Genomic DNA, 12,650 nt, shown 5'->3' with positions numbered 1-12,650 from the left:
GCCCAGGGTTCCCTGGAAAGGCAGACTTGGAGTCCTAAGTAAGAAAACTGCCGGCTGCTGTTTGTTTGTACCATGTTCAGGGCACAGGAATGTGTGTACATCATTTGTAACTAATACAGATTGCACCACAGAAATACCTGACCCCAATAATCCATTTCTCCTCCCAATGGAAGAACCCAGCAAGGCCCCAAACACTGGCTAACTGCTGAGGTCAAAGGAGTAATGGTACAACCCAAGTCAGAATCTAGACCTGTGGATGCAAATGCATTGGTGGGAAACAGCTGCGGGGAGCTCCAGCAGCAAAGAGCCTGTGCAGAGGAGCAGATTGCTGCTAATTGTGGACTTGAGCATGTCCAGCTTTGTGTGCCGAGCAGTCCCCGTTGTCCCTTCTCTCAGGCCTGACACTCTTCTGCCCACAGTCACACAAAACCCAAACGAGGTTCCCTGGCTCATATTTCTGCCCAGCAGAACCAGCCCAGACAGTAACAGGGGGTAGCCGTGTTAGTCTGTATCCACAAAAACAACGAGGAGCCCAGTGGCACCTTAAAGACTAACAGATTTCATAGAAATCATAGAATCACAGGGTTGGAAGGGACCTCAGGAGGTCATCTAGTCCAACTCACTGCTCTAAGCAGGACCAATTCTCTGCTAAATCCCCAAATCTCTAAATGGCCCCCTCCAGGATTGAACTCACCACCCTGAGTTTGATGTATTTGGTCATAAGCTTTTGTGGGTAAAAAAAACCAAACCACTTCCTCAGATGTATGGAGTGAAAATTACAGTTTCAGGCATTATTATACATGAGGAGAAGGGAGTTACCACCTAGTGATTATGGGATCAGTATTGGGCCAAGGACAAAGACCACATCAAGGACTGGTAACATGACCATTATCACCTGACTCTGCACAGACTGGCCTAGGGGGAGGGTCAGTGAGATGATTATCAGACAGACTCTGTGTCTGAGCGTGTCCATCCATCTCCTTATTCTCTTCTCCCAGGTTCTGGCTGTAGAGGGAGAGGTTTGCCCAGTAGCGAAGGTGCTAAGTTACCCAGATTCTGTTCTCTGATCTGTGTGAAGTGAGGCAAGTCACTGATTCTGTCTGGGCCTGAATTTCCCCTTTTCTAAAAAGGGGGAAACAGCCCTTCCCCATCTCACAGCAGCAGAGGCATCATATGGGTGTGGGGGAGGGGGAAAGAGGGCACATGGGGTCATGCGTCCCCCAGTTTTGCTGCCTGTCTTGCAGTGACCATGCTCACAGAGACTGAGCGTGTTCAGTAACATCAGCTGAAGGTGCTGCCCTCACTCTGCCCCCACCCCCTACACTACGGGCAGGTTGTCTCTGCACAGCAGTATGGTGAGGCTAATCACATTGGCATTTGTGAGGTGCTCAGACAGTGCAGTGATAGGGGCCAGGTAAGGACTTGGAATCGCTAGGAGTGCAGCTGTTTCCTGTCACATCAGATCACAAAAACATCACATTAGGGTTGTCACAAACTTTCCTAATTTCACACTGACTTCTTCACTGGCTGGTGTTTCTCTTAAGATGCCAGCTCCTGGAATCCTGTGATTATGTGACACTCTCAGCTCTCACTTTAACAAAGGTCAGTGTCTTGCTCTCATGGCTGAGTAGAAAGAGTTGAGAACGTGACCAGAGCGAATCATGAACGCTCCGAAACAAACAAAAACTCCAGAATTTAATTTTTTAGAAAAAAAACCCTCATGTTTCCTTCAGCGAACCTCAAGATTTTTGATTATGTGGTGCTGGCAACACTGCCTTGGCATTGATCTGTTTGTTTTCAGGCCTCTTGTCTCCAGCAAAGGCTCTAAGGACCTAAATATAAAAATGAACACGTATGCTGGTGCAGGGCAGGAGGCGATAAGGGGAGAGGAGAGTGGTGCTGGGAGCAGAGCAGCCCCAGCCAGAGCCAGAGAGGTGCAGCCCAAGAAGGTGAGGTGGAGGCAGAGCATCTGCAGTGCTGAGGCAGAGGGGAGCTGCATATGGGGCAGTCTGTAGCCAGGTGCAGTGAGCAGCTGGGGAGAGTGAGGGGGACCCTGAGCAGAGAGCCTGGTGCAGGGAGATGCCCCCAACCAAGGGGCCTTGCGTACCAAACTTGGAGGAGCATAACCCTGACAGGAGGAGACGGATGCCGGGAAGAAGGGTCCTGCCACTTAGAGCCTGAGGGCATCTGGCCACCACTAGAGCACGTGTCCAACCTGCAGCATCCCTGCAGCACAGCCAAGGCCTCTGAGGAACAGTCTGTGAACTGCCCTGACATTCCAGAGAGACTGGTTGTGGATCCCCCTGTGCCCACAAAGTGAGGTGACATGTTTTCCTTTCATTTTTCCCATTTTTTCCTTAATTTTTTTTTATTACTTGCATTTAATAAATTGTATTTGTTCTGAACTCTATGCAATGGTCAGGGAAGAGATCAGGGAAGCTTTCAGAGTGGAGAGAGCACCCCACAGAGGGGACACCCTAGCCCCTGTCCTGAGTGACCATGAGAAGGTTGGGGGATGAGCCCCACAGGAATTCTGGGCCCAGCCCTGTTGGGATTACAAGAGCTCTGCCACATAGAACAGTGGAAGGGGAGAGACCTCGAGGACAGGCAGGTCTCTGGGTAAAGGGAGTGGGAGTGAGGACTCAGTTCCTTTCACTTTCTGATTCCACTGCGGTGGCGCATAAACCAAGAAAGTTCCCCACAATAGCGGGACTGTTTCCCCCACTTTTTTTGTGCACATCTAATGGTTTTTCCTAAAATTAATTAATTATTTTAGGAAAAAGCATCATAGCAGTCACCAGCGAGAGCTGCTGGCTGCACTCTGATGCCACCAAAAATTTGGCCGTGAGAACCTCTGGGCTAGATGATGGATTTGTGATGATCCCTTCTCACCATAACATCTGTGATGCTAACAGAAGCCAGACACAGAGAGGCGAAGCGCAGTGCGGGGATATCGCTAGGACCCAGGAGCAGCTGGGTGGGAACGAGCGCTGGGCTCCGGCCCGGCAGCAGGAAGTGACTCGCAGCCGCTCCGGTGACTCTGGCTCCCAGGCTCCTGGCGAGATCCCCGAGCCCCGGCGGCTGGTGCTGGGAGCCCGGAGCCCTGGCTGCAGCCGGGAGAGGGGAATCTCCAGCAGGGCCCTTCCCGCTGCTCCCCAGGAGCCTCTCCCAGGGCAGAGCCCCCAGCCCGGCCCGGCCCCTGCCCCGGGGGCCCCGCTCGGAGGGAAGGTGAGAGAGACCCGCCCCCCCCCGGCCAGTCACCCCCGGGCTGCAGGGGGAGGTTTGGCCCCAGGCTGCTCCCAGCGGAGCTGGCTGCGATTCCCGCCCGGGGCCCGGGAAAGCTGCCGCCAGCCCGGGCCGTGCTGGGGGTGGGACAGACACACGTGGGGGGAGCCGGAAGGGGACTGAAGAGGCGCGGGGGGATTGAGGGGGAGCAGAGAAGTGTGAGGTCGGGGGCAGGAGGGGGTGCAAGGGGCAGGTTGCACCGAAGGGAGGATGGGGTGTTGTAGGGGAATCAGGGCGTGGGGGGAATGATGGGGCTGAGGGAAGGAGGCTGGACTGGAGGGAAGATGGGGGGGGTCACTACGAGGGGAAGGGGGAATGTGGGGAGGAGACAGAGCAAGAGCGGATTTGGGGGGGCGGGAGAGCCCTGGGGCAGGGAGAGATGCAAGGCAGTTCCCTTGTCAGGGGGCTTCCCTGCCCAGCTGCCAGTGGGGATTTGTTCCCCTAGAAATGGCCAAACTAGCAGTGAGGGGAGGGCAGGGTGACCATCTGTCCTGATTTGGGCAGGACAGGCCTGTAGTCAGGGCCGGCGCTTCCTTTTAGGCAACCTAGGCAGTCACCTAGGACGCCAGGATTTGGGCGGAGGGCATTTTGCCACCCTCGGCGGCAATTCGGTGGTGGGGGGTCCTTACGCGCTCCAGGGCTTTGGTGGCAATTCGGCGGCGGGTCCTTCACTCGCTCCGGGACCCGCTGCTGAAGTGCCCTGAAGACCGGGAGCGCGGAAGGACCCCCACCTAGGGCGCTAAAAACCCTGGCGCCGCTCGTGCCTGAAGTGCAGAGTTCATGTCCTGATCCCGGGCTGAATGACTGTGAGACACCATTTGTCCCGGATTCGCGGTGCCAGGGCTCTGCACCTGCCCCAGGCTCAGGGGCAGCGCCAGCCTGTTCCCTGTGGGCGGGGCTGAGGTGAGCTATGAGGCCCCGCCCCTTACTCCTCCTCATTCCCTGAGGCCCCTCCTACTGGCCAGGCCAGAAACCAGAGTCAGGCCATAGCAAGAGGCATCCAGGGACCCCAGGCTGCTTTGAGGAGCCCCAGAGCCTCCACCTGCCCTGGGCAGTGCACATTGGGGGGTGGGGATGCAGTCTGGGGGATGTTCTTTCGCACCCCAGCCCGGGCTCCCTGAGCTGCTCTGATCATTCCATGGCCCGGCTCTAGGTTCTGGCGGGGGAAAGAGGAGAAGCAGGGGGTCTGGCCTCAGGTGAGGCAGTTGGAGGGAGGAGCTGCCCCAAGGGGTAGGGACAGGTGAGAAGAGGCCTGTGTAAGGCGAAGAAGAATTGAGCAGCTTTTTCCCTTAGCTTTGAAGAATTAATGTGGGCTGCCCCTTTCTCTTCTCCTTCTACTGGGACAGGCCATTCCAGTAATGATCACATTCCTGGCTGTTGTCTTGTTTTATAATGAGTGAGATCAGAGTAGGTTTTATTTTATTTTGTCAAATATTGAGCTGAAAAATTGCTGAAGCTTTATTTTAGCTAGTAGACTCCCCCCCCGCCACACACGCCCCCGTCCTCCCAAGTTTGACTTAGACTCTGATTGACTGAGTAAGAGAAAAATTATGGTTCGAGTCTGGTTCCAGTTCCATTAAAAACTACCAGTTCAAACTGGTTCTCTAGTTCTCTTCTTGTGTGAGTCCAGGTGGACAAATGAAATCTGCAGCTGCTGACCTGTGCCTGGGATCTGCTGGGGCAGCCCAGGGAGGCCCAGTCATGGGAGGTCACCTCTGGTTACTGCTGAGCAGAGGAGGCTGGTGTCTCTCTGTCTCTCCCTGCTCATGATATTAGAGCCCAGGAGTTAACTGAGCTTCCTGGGTCAGTTGATGTTGCATCCTCCTTTGTGATCCTGGAGCGCAGACTAAGCAGCTGCTGCTCCTCCGGCAGGTCTGTGCTGGGGAGAGACTTTCATTAAAGTCCTCTCTGTGCCCAACCCTGGGCTTTTCCCACACCAACTCCTGAGCTGGAGCTGGCAGGCGAGGAAAGAGAACAAAAAAACCTTCAAAAACAGACTCCAACAAGAAACTGCAGAATTGCAATTAATTTGCAACCTGGACACCATTAAATTAGGCTTGAATAAAGACTGGGAGTGGTTGTGTCATTACACAAAGTAAAAACTATTTCCCCATGCTAGTTTTTTCCCCTACTGTTACTCACACCTTCTTGTCAACTGTTGGAAATGGGCCATCCTGATTATCACTACAAAAGGTTTTTTTCCCCTGCTGATAATAGCCCACCTTAATTGATTACTCTTGTTATAGTTGGTATGGCAACCCCCATTCTTTCATGTTCTCTGTGGATATATATCTTCCTACTGTATTTTCCACTCCATGCATCCGATGAAGTGGGTTCTAGCCCACGAAAGCTTATGCCCAAATAAATATGTTAGTCTCTAAGGTGCCACAAGTACTTCTGTTCTTTTGGAGGGAAAGGGATGTGGCTGGGCAGGACAGTGATTCTGCACAAAGGGCCCCATTCAGGGACCTGCTGGTGAATTTGTACCAGAGGGGGAGGGGCTCCCCATGAGTCTGTGGGTCTCTGAGCTGCTGCCCCCACTGACCCAGCCAGGCTCACACTGGAGAACAAATGCCCATGGGAACGGGACAGTCCCCAGTTCTCCCAGGCAGAGGGGGAGGGAAGGAGACAGTAAGAGGAGGGGCGAGACCGAAAGGGGCAGCAGGAGCAAGAAGCGAGGAGGGAGGTTCCCAGCTCCCTTCCCTGCCCGGATCCATTCCCTGCATCCCCTGGGCAGACTGACTCCCCTAGGAACAAGGGGAGGAGCTGACAGGAGAAGCCAGATCCTGCCCTGGCCGGGTCACCGTGCTGCTGGGGGGATGAGCTGCCCTCGGGGCCAATGTCGGGGGAGATCTTACAAAGTGGCTCCTTTGATTCTGCTCCTTTCTAGACTTTGTCTTAGTGACTCCATCCCTGGGGGGTTTTAAAAGTGTCTCAGGGGGTTCGTGCTGGTGGGAGAGGCCAGGTCTGTGTTGTAATAAAGTGACTGAGGGTTTTCCCAGCGTGGCAGAGTCCAGAGCCCAGAGCATTGGTCTGCAGGGAGAAGGGGGTGTGACATGCACTCAAGCCCCTTCTGAAACCTCCCCCATTGCCCCTCTCACCCTGACAGGCTGAGGAATCACGTCCACATTTCACTCCAGATCATCCTATCTTCCAGGACACGGGGAAGGGAAATGGCTGTGATGGAGCCAGCTCAGGTAGGGGATTTTCAGGAAGTTGCAGGTGGGGTTGAGAGACAGTGAGAGGGGCAGGAAAGACATAGGATGAAGCAGGGAGGGGACAGGGTGTGTACACCCTCTATGACACATTGCACCTGGGCCTGCTTTTCTAAAAAAAGGCCCATTGGCGGGGGGGATTCCCCCATTTCTGATGCAGGAAACACTCCACTGGGGAAAACTGGGAAAACTAACCAGACTCCCAGTGCTGGAGCCAGGACTCACTACCCAGAAACTGCTGTGAAATATGAAGGGAAGCTGTCCCTGGCTCAGAGCTCTGCTTCCCGAATCAGCCTGTGGTTGGCAGGTGTGTGGGAAATGAGAAGACTCTGCCCTGCTCTTTTTGCTGGGGGGACAAGGAGCTCTCAATTTCTCCCACTTCCTGAAGCCCCCTGGCTGCTCTGAGCAGTAGGGGTCTGAGTTTGTTACTGTGGCCCTCCCAGAGCTTCGAATTCTTTTCCTTTTCCTGTGACTAGCAGGATTGTGGCTGGGGCAGCAGGTGCTGAGTGGGGGACTCTTGTTTCAGATGCCGGTGACCTTCGAGAAGGTGGCTGTGTATTTCACCCAGGGGCAGGGGGCTCTGCTGGACCCCACTCAGAGAGCCCTCTACAAGGATGTCATGCTGGAGAACTATGAACTGGTGACCTCGCTGGGTAAGGGAATCCTGTCGTCTCCGTTATTAGGTGCTGTGGGGTCTGCATGTCTGACTCTGGTCAGGTTCTTCCCTGGTCAGTTAGATTTGAGGAGGGTCACGTAGTCCACAGCTCCATTGTGAGAGACTTTCGTCTGCATACCCCCTTCGAGGGAACAGAAGAGTCAGAAGCCTAATGGACAGGCTAATTCATCCCTATCTCTCCAGCTGTCAAGGGGCCAGAAGCAGGGTATTGCCCTGCCTGTGTTATTTCTCCTTCACACACCGTTCACCTTCCTTCCTGGGACTAGCTCCATCCATGGGAACGCTCTCGGCTCTGCAGGATTGGAAATAGGCAGCAGTTTGACACCCGAGCTGTCTGTGTGTCAGCAAGTCCCCCAGAGCATCTACCCTGAGACCTCCTAGTGAGGGTGTAACAACACCTCCGCACGCTCAGATGTCTGCTGCTCCTGTAGGGTTTGAGTTACCACAGTCCCATGTAGGGTCAGGTTAAACTCAGGGAATGTTCCTTGTGAAAAATACTCTACCAATGCTCCATGTGTTCTGAGCTTGCCTGATTTCACTGCTACGCAGGATTCCCCATTCCCAAACCTGACCTGATCGCCCGGCTGGAACAAGGGGAAGAGCCGTGGGTCCCAGATATCCAGGCCTCCGAAGAAAGGAAGAGCCCAAGAGGCACCCACAAAGGTGAGGAGTCAGGGAAACTGAGACAAAAACATGTGGTGAGTGAAGGAAAAAACTCGCGCTCCCGAAATGTGCGATGAGTGAGAGCACTCAGTTCTGCCCCATCTCACCCAGGTGAGGGCTGCAGTCAGCAGGTGTGACTGAATTTTGCTTGATGACATGACAACTTCCCACCCATCCTGTTGGCTGTCGGAAATTTCCTCCCTGACTGTACTTCTCTGGGAGTGTTGGGGTGGGATGTGGAGGAAGAATCCAATGTCTCCATCTCCCAAACAATTACTGCGTTGTTCGTTACCCCTGTGCTATTCCCCTTTTTGTCCTGTCTCCTTGGCACAGGCTGTGACTCCTTCTGGATTCTCTCTCTCTCAGCAGGTGATAGGACGGTGAGTGAGAACGAGGAGAATCAGCAGGAGGAAGGTCCTGGGAAAGTGGTATCACAGGAGATGGTTTTCAGAAAAGCTGAAGGGAATTTTTCCCAGTGCTTGGAACAGGGAAATGCCTGGAGAGATCGACACAGATCAGAGATGCAGCTGGGAAACCATCTCAGGAAGAAACTGGATGAATCCATTCAAGGTGGCAGAGGATGGAAGGATCCCAAGGAAACCGTAGTCCAGCAGACAAGTCACAATGAAGAGAAACCTTACAAATGCCTTGACTGTGGGAAAAGTTTCTGTTTCAGTGCAAACCTTCTTAAACATTGGCGAACCCACACAGGAGAGAAGTCCTACGAATGCTTGGACTGTGGGAAAAGCTTCAGCGAGAAGTCAAACTTTATTATACATCGGAGATTGCACACAGGAGAGAGACCGTATAAATACCTGGAGTTTGGGAGAAGTTTTAGTCAGAGGTCACTCCTTCTTGCACATCAGAGACTGCACACAGGAGAGAGACCCTATAGATGCCTTGAGTGTGGGAAAAGTTTCAGTTTGAAATCAACCCTTAATAGACATCGGAAAACACACACGGGAGAGAAACCGCATAAATGCCTGGACTGTGGGAAAACTTTCAGTCAGCGCTCAAACCTTACTAAACATAGGGGAATCCACACAGCAGAAAGACCATATAAATGCTTGGATTGTGGGAAAACATTCGGTCAAAGCTCATACCTTATTAAACATCAGAGAATCCACACAGGAGAGAGACCATATAAATGCCTTGAGTGTGGGAAAAATTTCATTCGTCACTCAAACCTCACTAAACATAGGAGAATCCACACTGGCGACAAACCCTATGAATGCAATGACTGTGGGAAAAGTTTCATTGAGAGAACAAAACTTACTAGACATCAGGCAATCCATACAGGAGAGAAACCCCATAAATGCTTGGACTGTGGGAAAACTTTCAGTCAGAAGTCCCAACTTCTTATACACGGGAGACTGCACACAGGAGAGAGACCTTATAAATGCCTTGAGTGTGGGAGAAGTTTTAGTCAGAGCTCAAATCTTATTACACATCAGCGAACCCACACGGGAGAGAGACCTAATATATGCCTTGAATGTGGGAAAAGGTTTAAGCACAGTTCATCCCTAATTAATCATAGGAGAATCCACACGGGAGAGAGACCCTATAAATGCCTTGAGTGTGGGAAAAGTTTTATGGAAAGTTCATCCCTTACTAAACATGGGAGAATCCACACGGGAGAGAGACCGCATAAATGCCTCGAGTGTGGGAAAGGTTTTATAGAAAGTTCATCCCTTACTAAACATGGGAGAATCCACACAGGAGAAAGACCCTATAAATGTCTTGAGTGTGGGAAAAGTTTCAGTTTGAAATCAACCCTTAATTCACATCAAAAAACCCATGCAGAAGAGAAACCCCATAAATGCCTGGACTGTGGGAACACTTTTGCTAGGCGCTCATCCCTTATTAAACATGAAAGAATCCACATGGGGGAGAGACCTTATAAATGCTTTGACTGTGGGAAAAGCTTCAGTAAGAGCTCAGAGCTCACCAAACATCAGAGAATCCACAAGGGTGAGAGAACCTAGAAATCGCTTGACCGCAGGAAAAGATTCAAGTTGACTTCACACATCACTGACCACCCAATAGAATCTGGGGGAAGCGTCATTTGGTGCTCCCGGAGTATCAGGCACCTGCCAATCCACATAGGAAAGAAATCTCTGAGATGTTCTCAGTGTGGAAAATGCTTCAAGTGGAGCTAACGCCATGATGGACATCAGAGACTCCTCCACACAGCAGGGAAATTCTCTCAGGGCCCTGACTAGGGCTAGTCATGGTGACGAACCCATTTCCTCGTTCCCACCCACATCAGGGGCATTTGGCTCCCAAGGATCCATAGACTCATAGACTCATAGGTCAGAAGGGACCAATCTGATCATCTAGTCTGACCTCCTGCACAAGGCTGGCCACAGAACCCCACCCATCCAATTTTATAACAACCCCTATCCCAGGACCAAGTTATTGAAATCCTCAAAATTGGTTTGAAGACCTCAAGCTGCAGAGAAACCACCAGCAAGCGACCCGTGCCCCACGCTGCAGGGGAAGGCGAAAAACCTCCAGGGCCCCTGCCAATCCGCCCTGGAGGAAAATTCCTTCCCGACCCCAAATATGGCGATCAGCTAAACCCTGAGCATGTGGGCAAGAGTCACCAGCCAGCACCCAAGAAGGAATTCTCTGCAGTAACTCAGTTCCCATTCCATCCAACATCTCCCTGCAGACCATTGAGCAGACCTATCTGGTGGTAATCCAAGATCAATTGCCCAAATTAACAATCCTATCATAACATCCCCTCCATATACTTATCAAGCTTTGTCTTAAAGCCAGGAAAATCTTTTGCCCCTACTACTTGCCCATCGCTGCGGTGAGGATCCAGCAGCAGCCGAGCAGCAGCTGGTCAGTGACCCTCTGGCTCTGCCTGGTCTAAGCAAACCCCGGGCAGAGGAGAAGCCCCGATTAGCCCCTCCTCCCCCCCTCCCCTCCCCCCCCCGGTGCAGTCCTGGCTGCTGAGCTGATGGGCCATGGGTGAGGGAAAGGAGAGAAACTCCTCCAGCTGCTCCCTCTGCCTGGCTGAAGTTCCCACCTCTCCCTTCCCCTCCCAGCTGGGATCCCCCTGCTATAGAGATGAGAAGGACACTTGGGCCAGGCCCCACCTTCACTCTAGACACCTGTCCTCAGCCCCTGAGATGGGCTCCCCCACTTACCTGGAGCTGTTCCCTGCAGAGCGAGTGTTCCTGGGGGCTGGTAACTCCTCCCCTCCCCAAATCACCCAGGGCGCTGGGCTCCAGGGGATCAAATAATGAGGGACCAGACTGATGGGTTATGGAAGGAAATGGGATTGAATGCTTGGAGCTGGGGATCAGGGGGAGCTGGGTGCTGGGGTATCAAGTGTTTGGGGCTCATGGGATTAGAGGCGAGGGAGAGCACAGGGGTAGCGAGGTGCTGCCTCTCATCACTCACCCTATCTGCCCCTTCCCCCTGCCCCCTCTGCGTTCAGACAGCACCACTGAGAGGGGCTGATTCCCAGAGGGCCTTTTGTGGGAGGCCTGGAGATCCCCCCTCTGCCTTCACAGCATCAGCTTCTGGACATCTATGGTAGGAATGATGGTCAGGATCAGCCAGTGCATCTTTGTGACTGTGCACCGGATTTCCTGGTGTAAACTCACTCTGAGCATCTTATGTGTAAGGCTAAGATTTTGTCATGGATATTTTTAATAAAAGTCATGGACAGGTGACAGGCAATAAAGAAATATTCACGGAAGCCCGTGATCTGTCTGCGACTCTTACTAATAACATCTATGAAAAAATGGGGAGGGAGAAGGCTCCAGCACCCATTGCTGCGGGGGCTCTGGGGTCTCATGGCGGCTGGGCAGCTGCGGGAGCTCTGTCTTAGAGCTCTGAGGTCTCCCCACCATTTGTGGCTCAGAGCTCCTGGGCCCCCCGGTGCCTGTGGCATCCAGGAGCTGTGGGGGGCCCCAGCCGCCTACGGTGACTCAAAGTCCTGGCAGCCACCCATGGCAGCGGGAGCTGTGGGACACCCACACAGCCTGCAGCAGCTCAGAGCTCCAGGGGGCAGCTCTCGGCTGCCATGGGTCACAGGGGGACCCCGCAGCTCCAAGCCGCCATGGGCTGAAGTCACAGAGGTCTCTGGAAGTCACAGATTCCGTGACTTCTGCGAATCTATAACAAAATCGTACCTTTACTTATGTGTTGTGACCCCCTCCCGTTCACAGGGTGATCATTAGTCCCCGAGTTCCCCCGTTGGGGCCGGATTGTCTCATTCCCAAATAGTCTCACCTTACTCCAGGCTGTGCTGAAAAGCATTTAGGTGTTTGAACATTTTCTCCCTTGTGGACGAGAATTAACTACATGCTAAAAAAGTGAGAGCAGGGACAGTAAAAAAGTGGTGTTTTAGCTTCTGTGCTAGTTTAAGGCAATGGGGTGAGCCTGAGGGATTCCCTCCTTCCCCCAGCACTGTCATGGTCCACTCTCGATAGAGCAGCCTCTGTCCAAGCGATGGAGAGTTTTATCCTGTCTCCATCCTACCTCTCCACCTTCCAAGGTGTCACTTACCACCGTGTCCCTGGCTCTCCATATTTAGGAGTCACAGTTTTGATGTCTATGATCTTAAGTCAGACCCTGGAGGGCTGGAGAAGGAAGTGTCACATACCTGGGAGTGGGCGGGGAAATCCCAATGAACCTCAAAGCACAGTTTGACCTTTCAGAATTTATAGCCCTGTTTCCATCTATTGGTAAAATTGCTTCCTGACTTTTTCTAGGCTAATCCAGATTATTTTTAGATGGGAAGGTTTTTTGTATATCTCTCTCATTCTTAAATTATATTTATGCTAATACTT

General features: G+C 52.6%; 1 protein-coding gene across 5 annotated transcripts in view; it reads left to right on the top strand.

Moving 5' to 3' along the window:
- The window catches only part of LOC115640747 (zinc finger protein 501-like), a 745,273-nt gene extending 735,070 nt beyond the window's left edge, over positions 1-10,203 (top strand). For 3 of the 5 annotated variants that reach the window (XM_030543714.1, XM_030543715.1, XM_030543713.1), the window contains 2 exons: positions 7,726-7,839; positions 8,206-10,203. In XM_030543714.1, coding sequence (XP_030399574.1) covers positions 8,280-9,824 — 1,545 coding nt within the window. In that variant the 5' untranslated portion in view covers positions 7,726-7,839; positions 8,206-8,279 and the 3' untranslated portion in view covers positions 9,825-10,203. Of the gene's footprint in view, positions 1-3,195; positions 3,229-6,394; positions 6,483-7,026; positions 7,154-7,725; positions 7,840-8,205 lie in introns of those variants that run through there. The other 2 variants (XM_030543712.1, XM_030543711.1) reach the window with 2 other exon arrangements.
- Positions 10,204-12,650: the final 2,447 nt, after the last annotated feature.

The sequence above is a fragment of the Gopherus evgoodei genome, unplaced genomic scaffold, assembly GCF_007399415.2.
Source record: "Gopherus evgoodei ecotype Sinaloan lineage unplaced genomic scaffold, rGopEvg1_v1.p scaffold_32_arrow_ctg1, whole genome shotgun sequence".
NCBI lineage: Eukaryota > Metazoa > Chordata > Testudines > Testudinidae > Gopherus > Gopherus evgoodei.
Note: the sequence above shows the minus strand (reverse complement) of the source record. Positions and strands in the feature narration are given on the sequence as shown.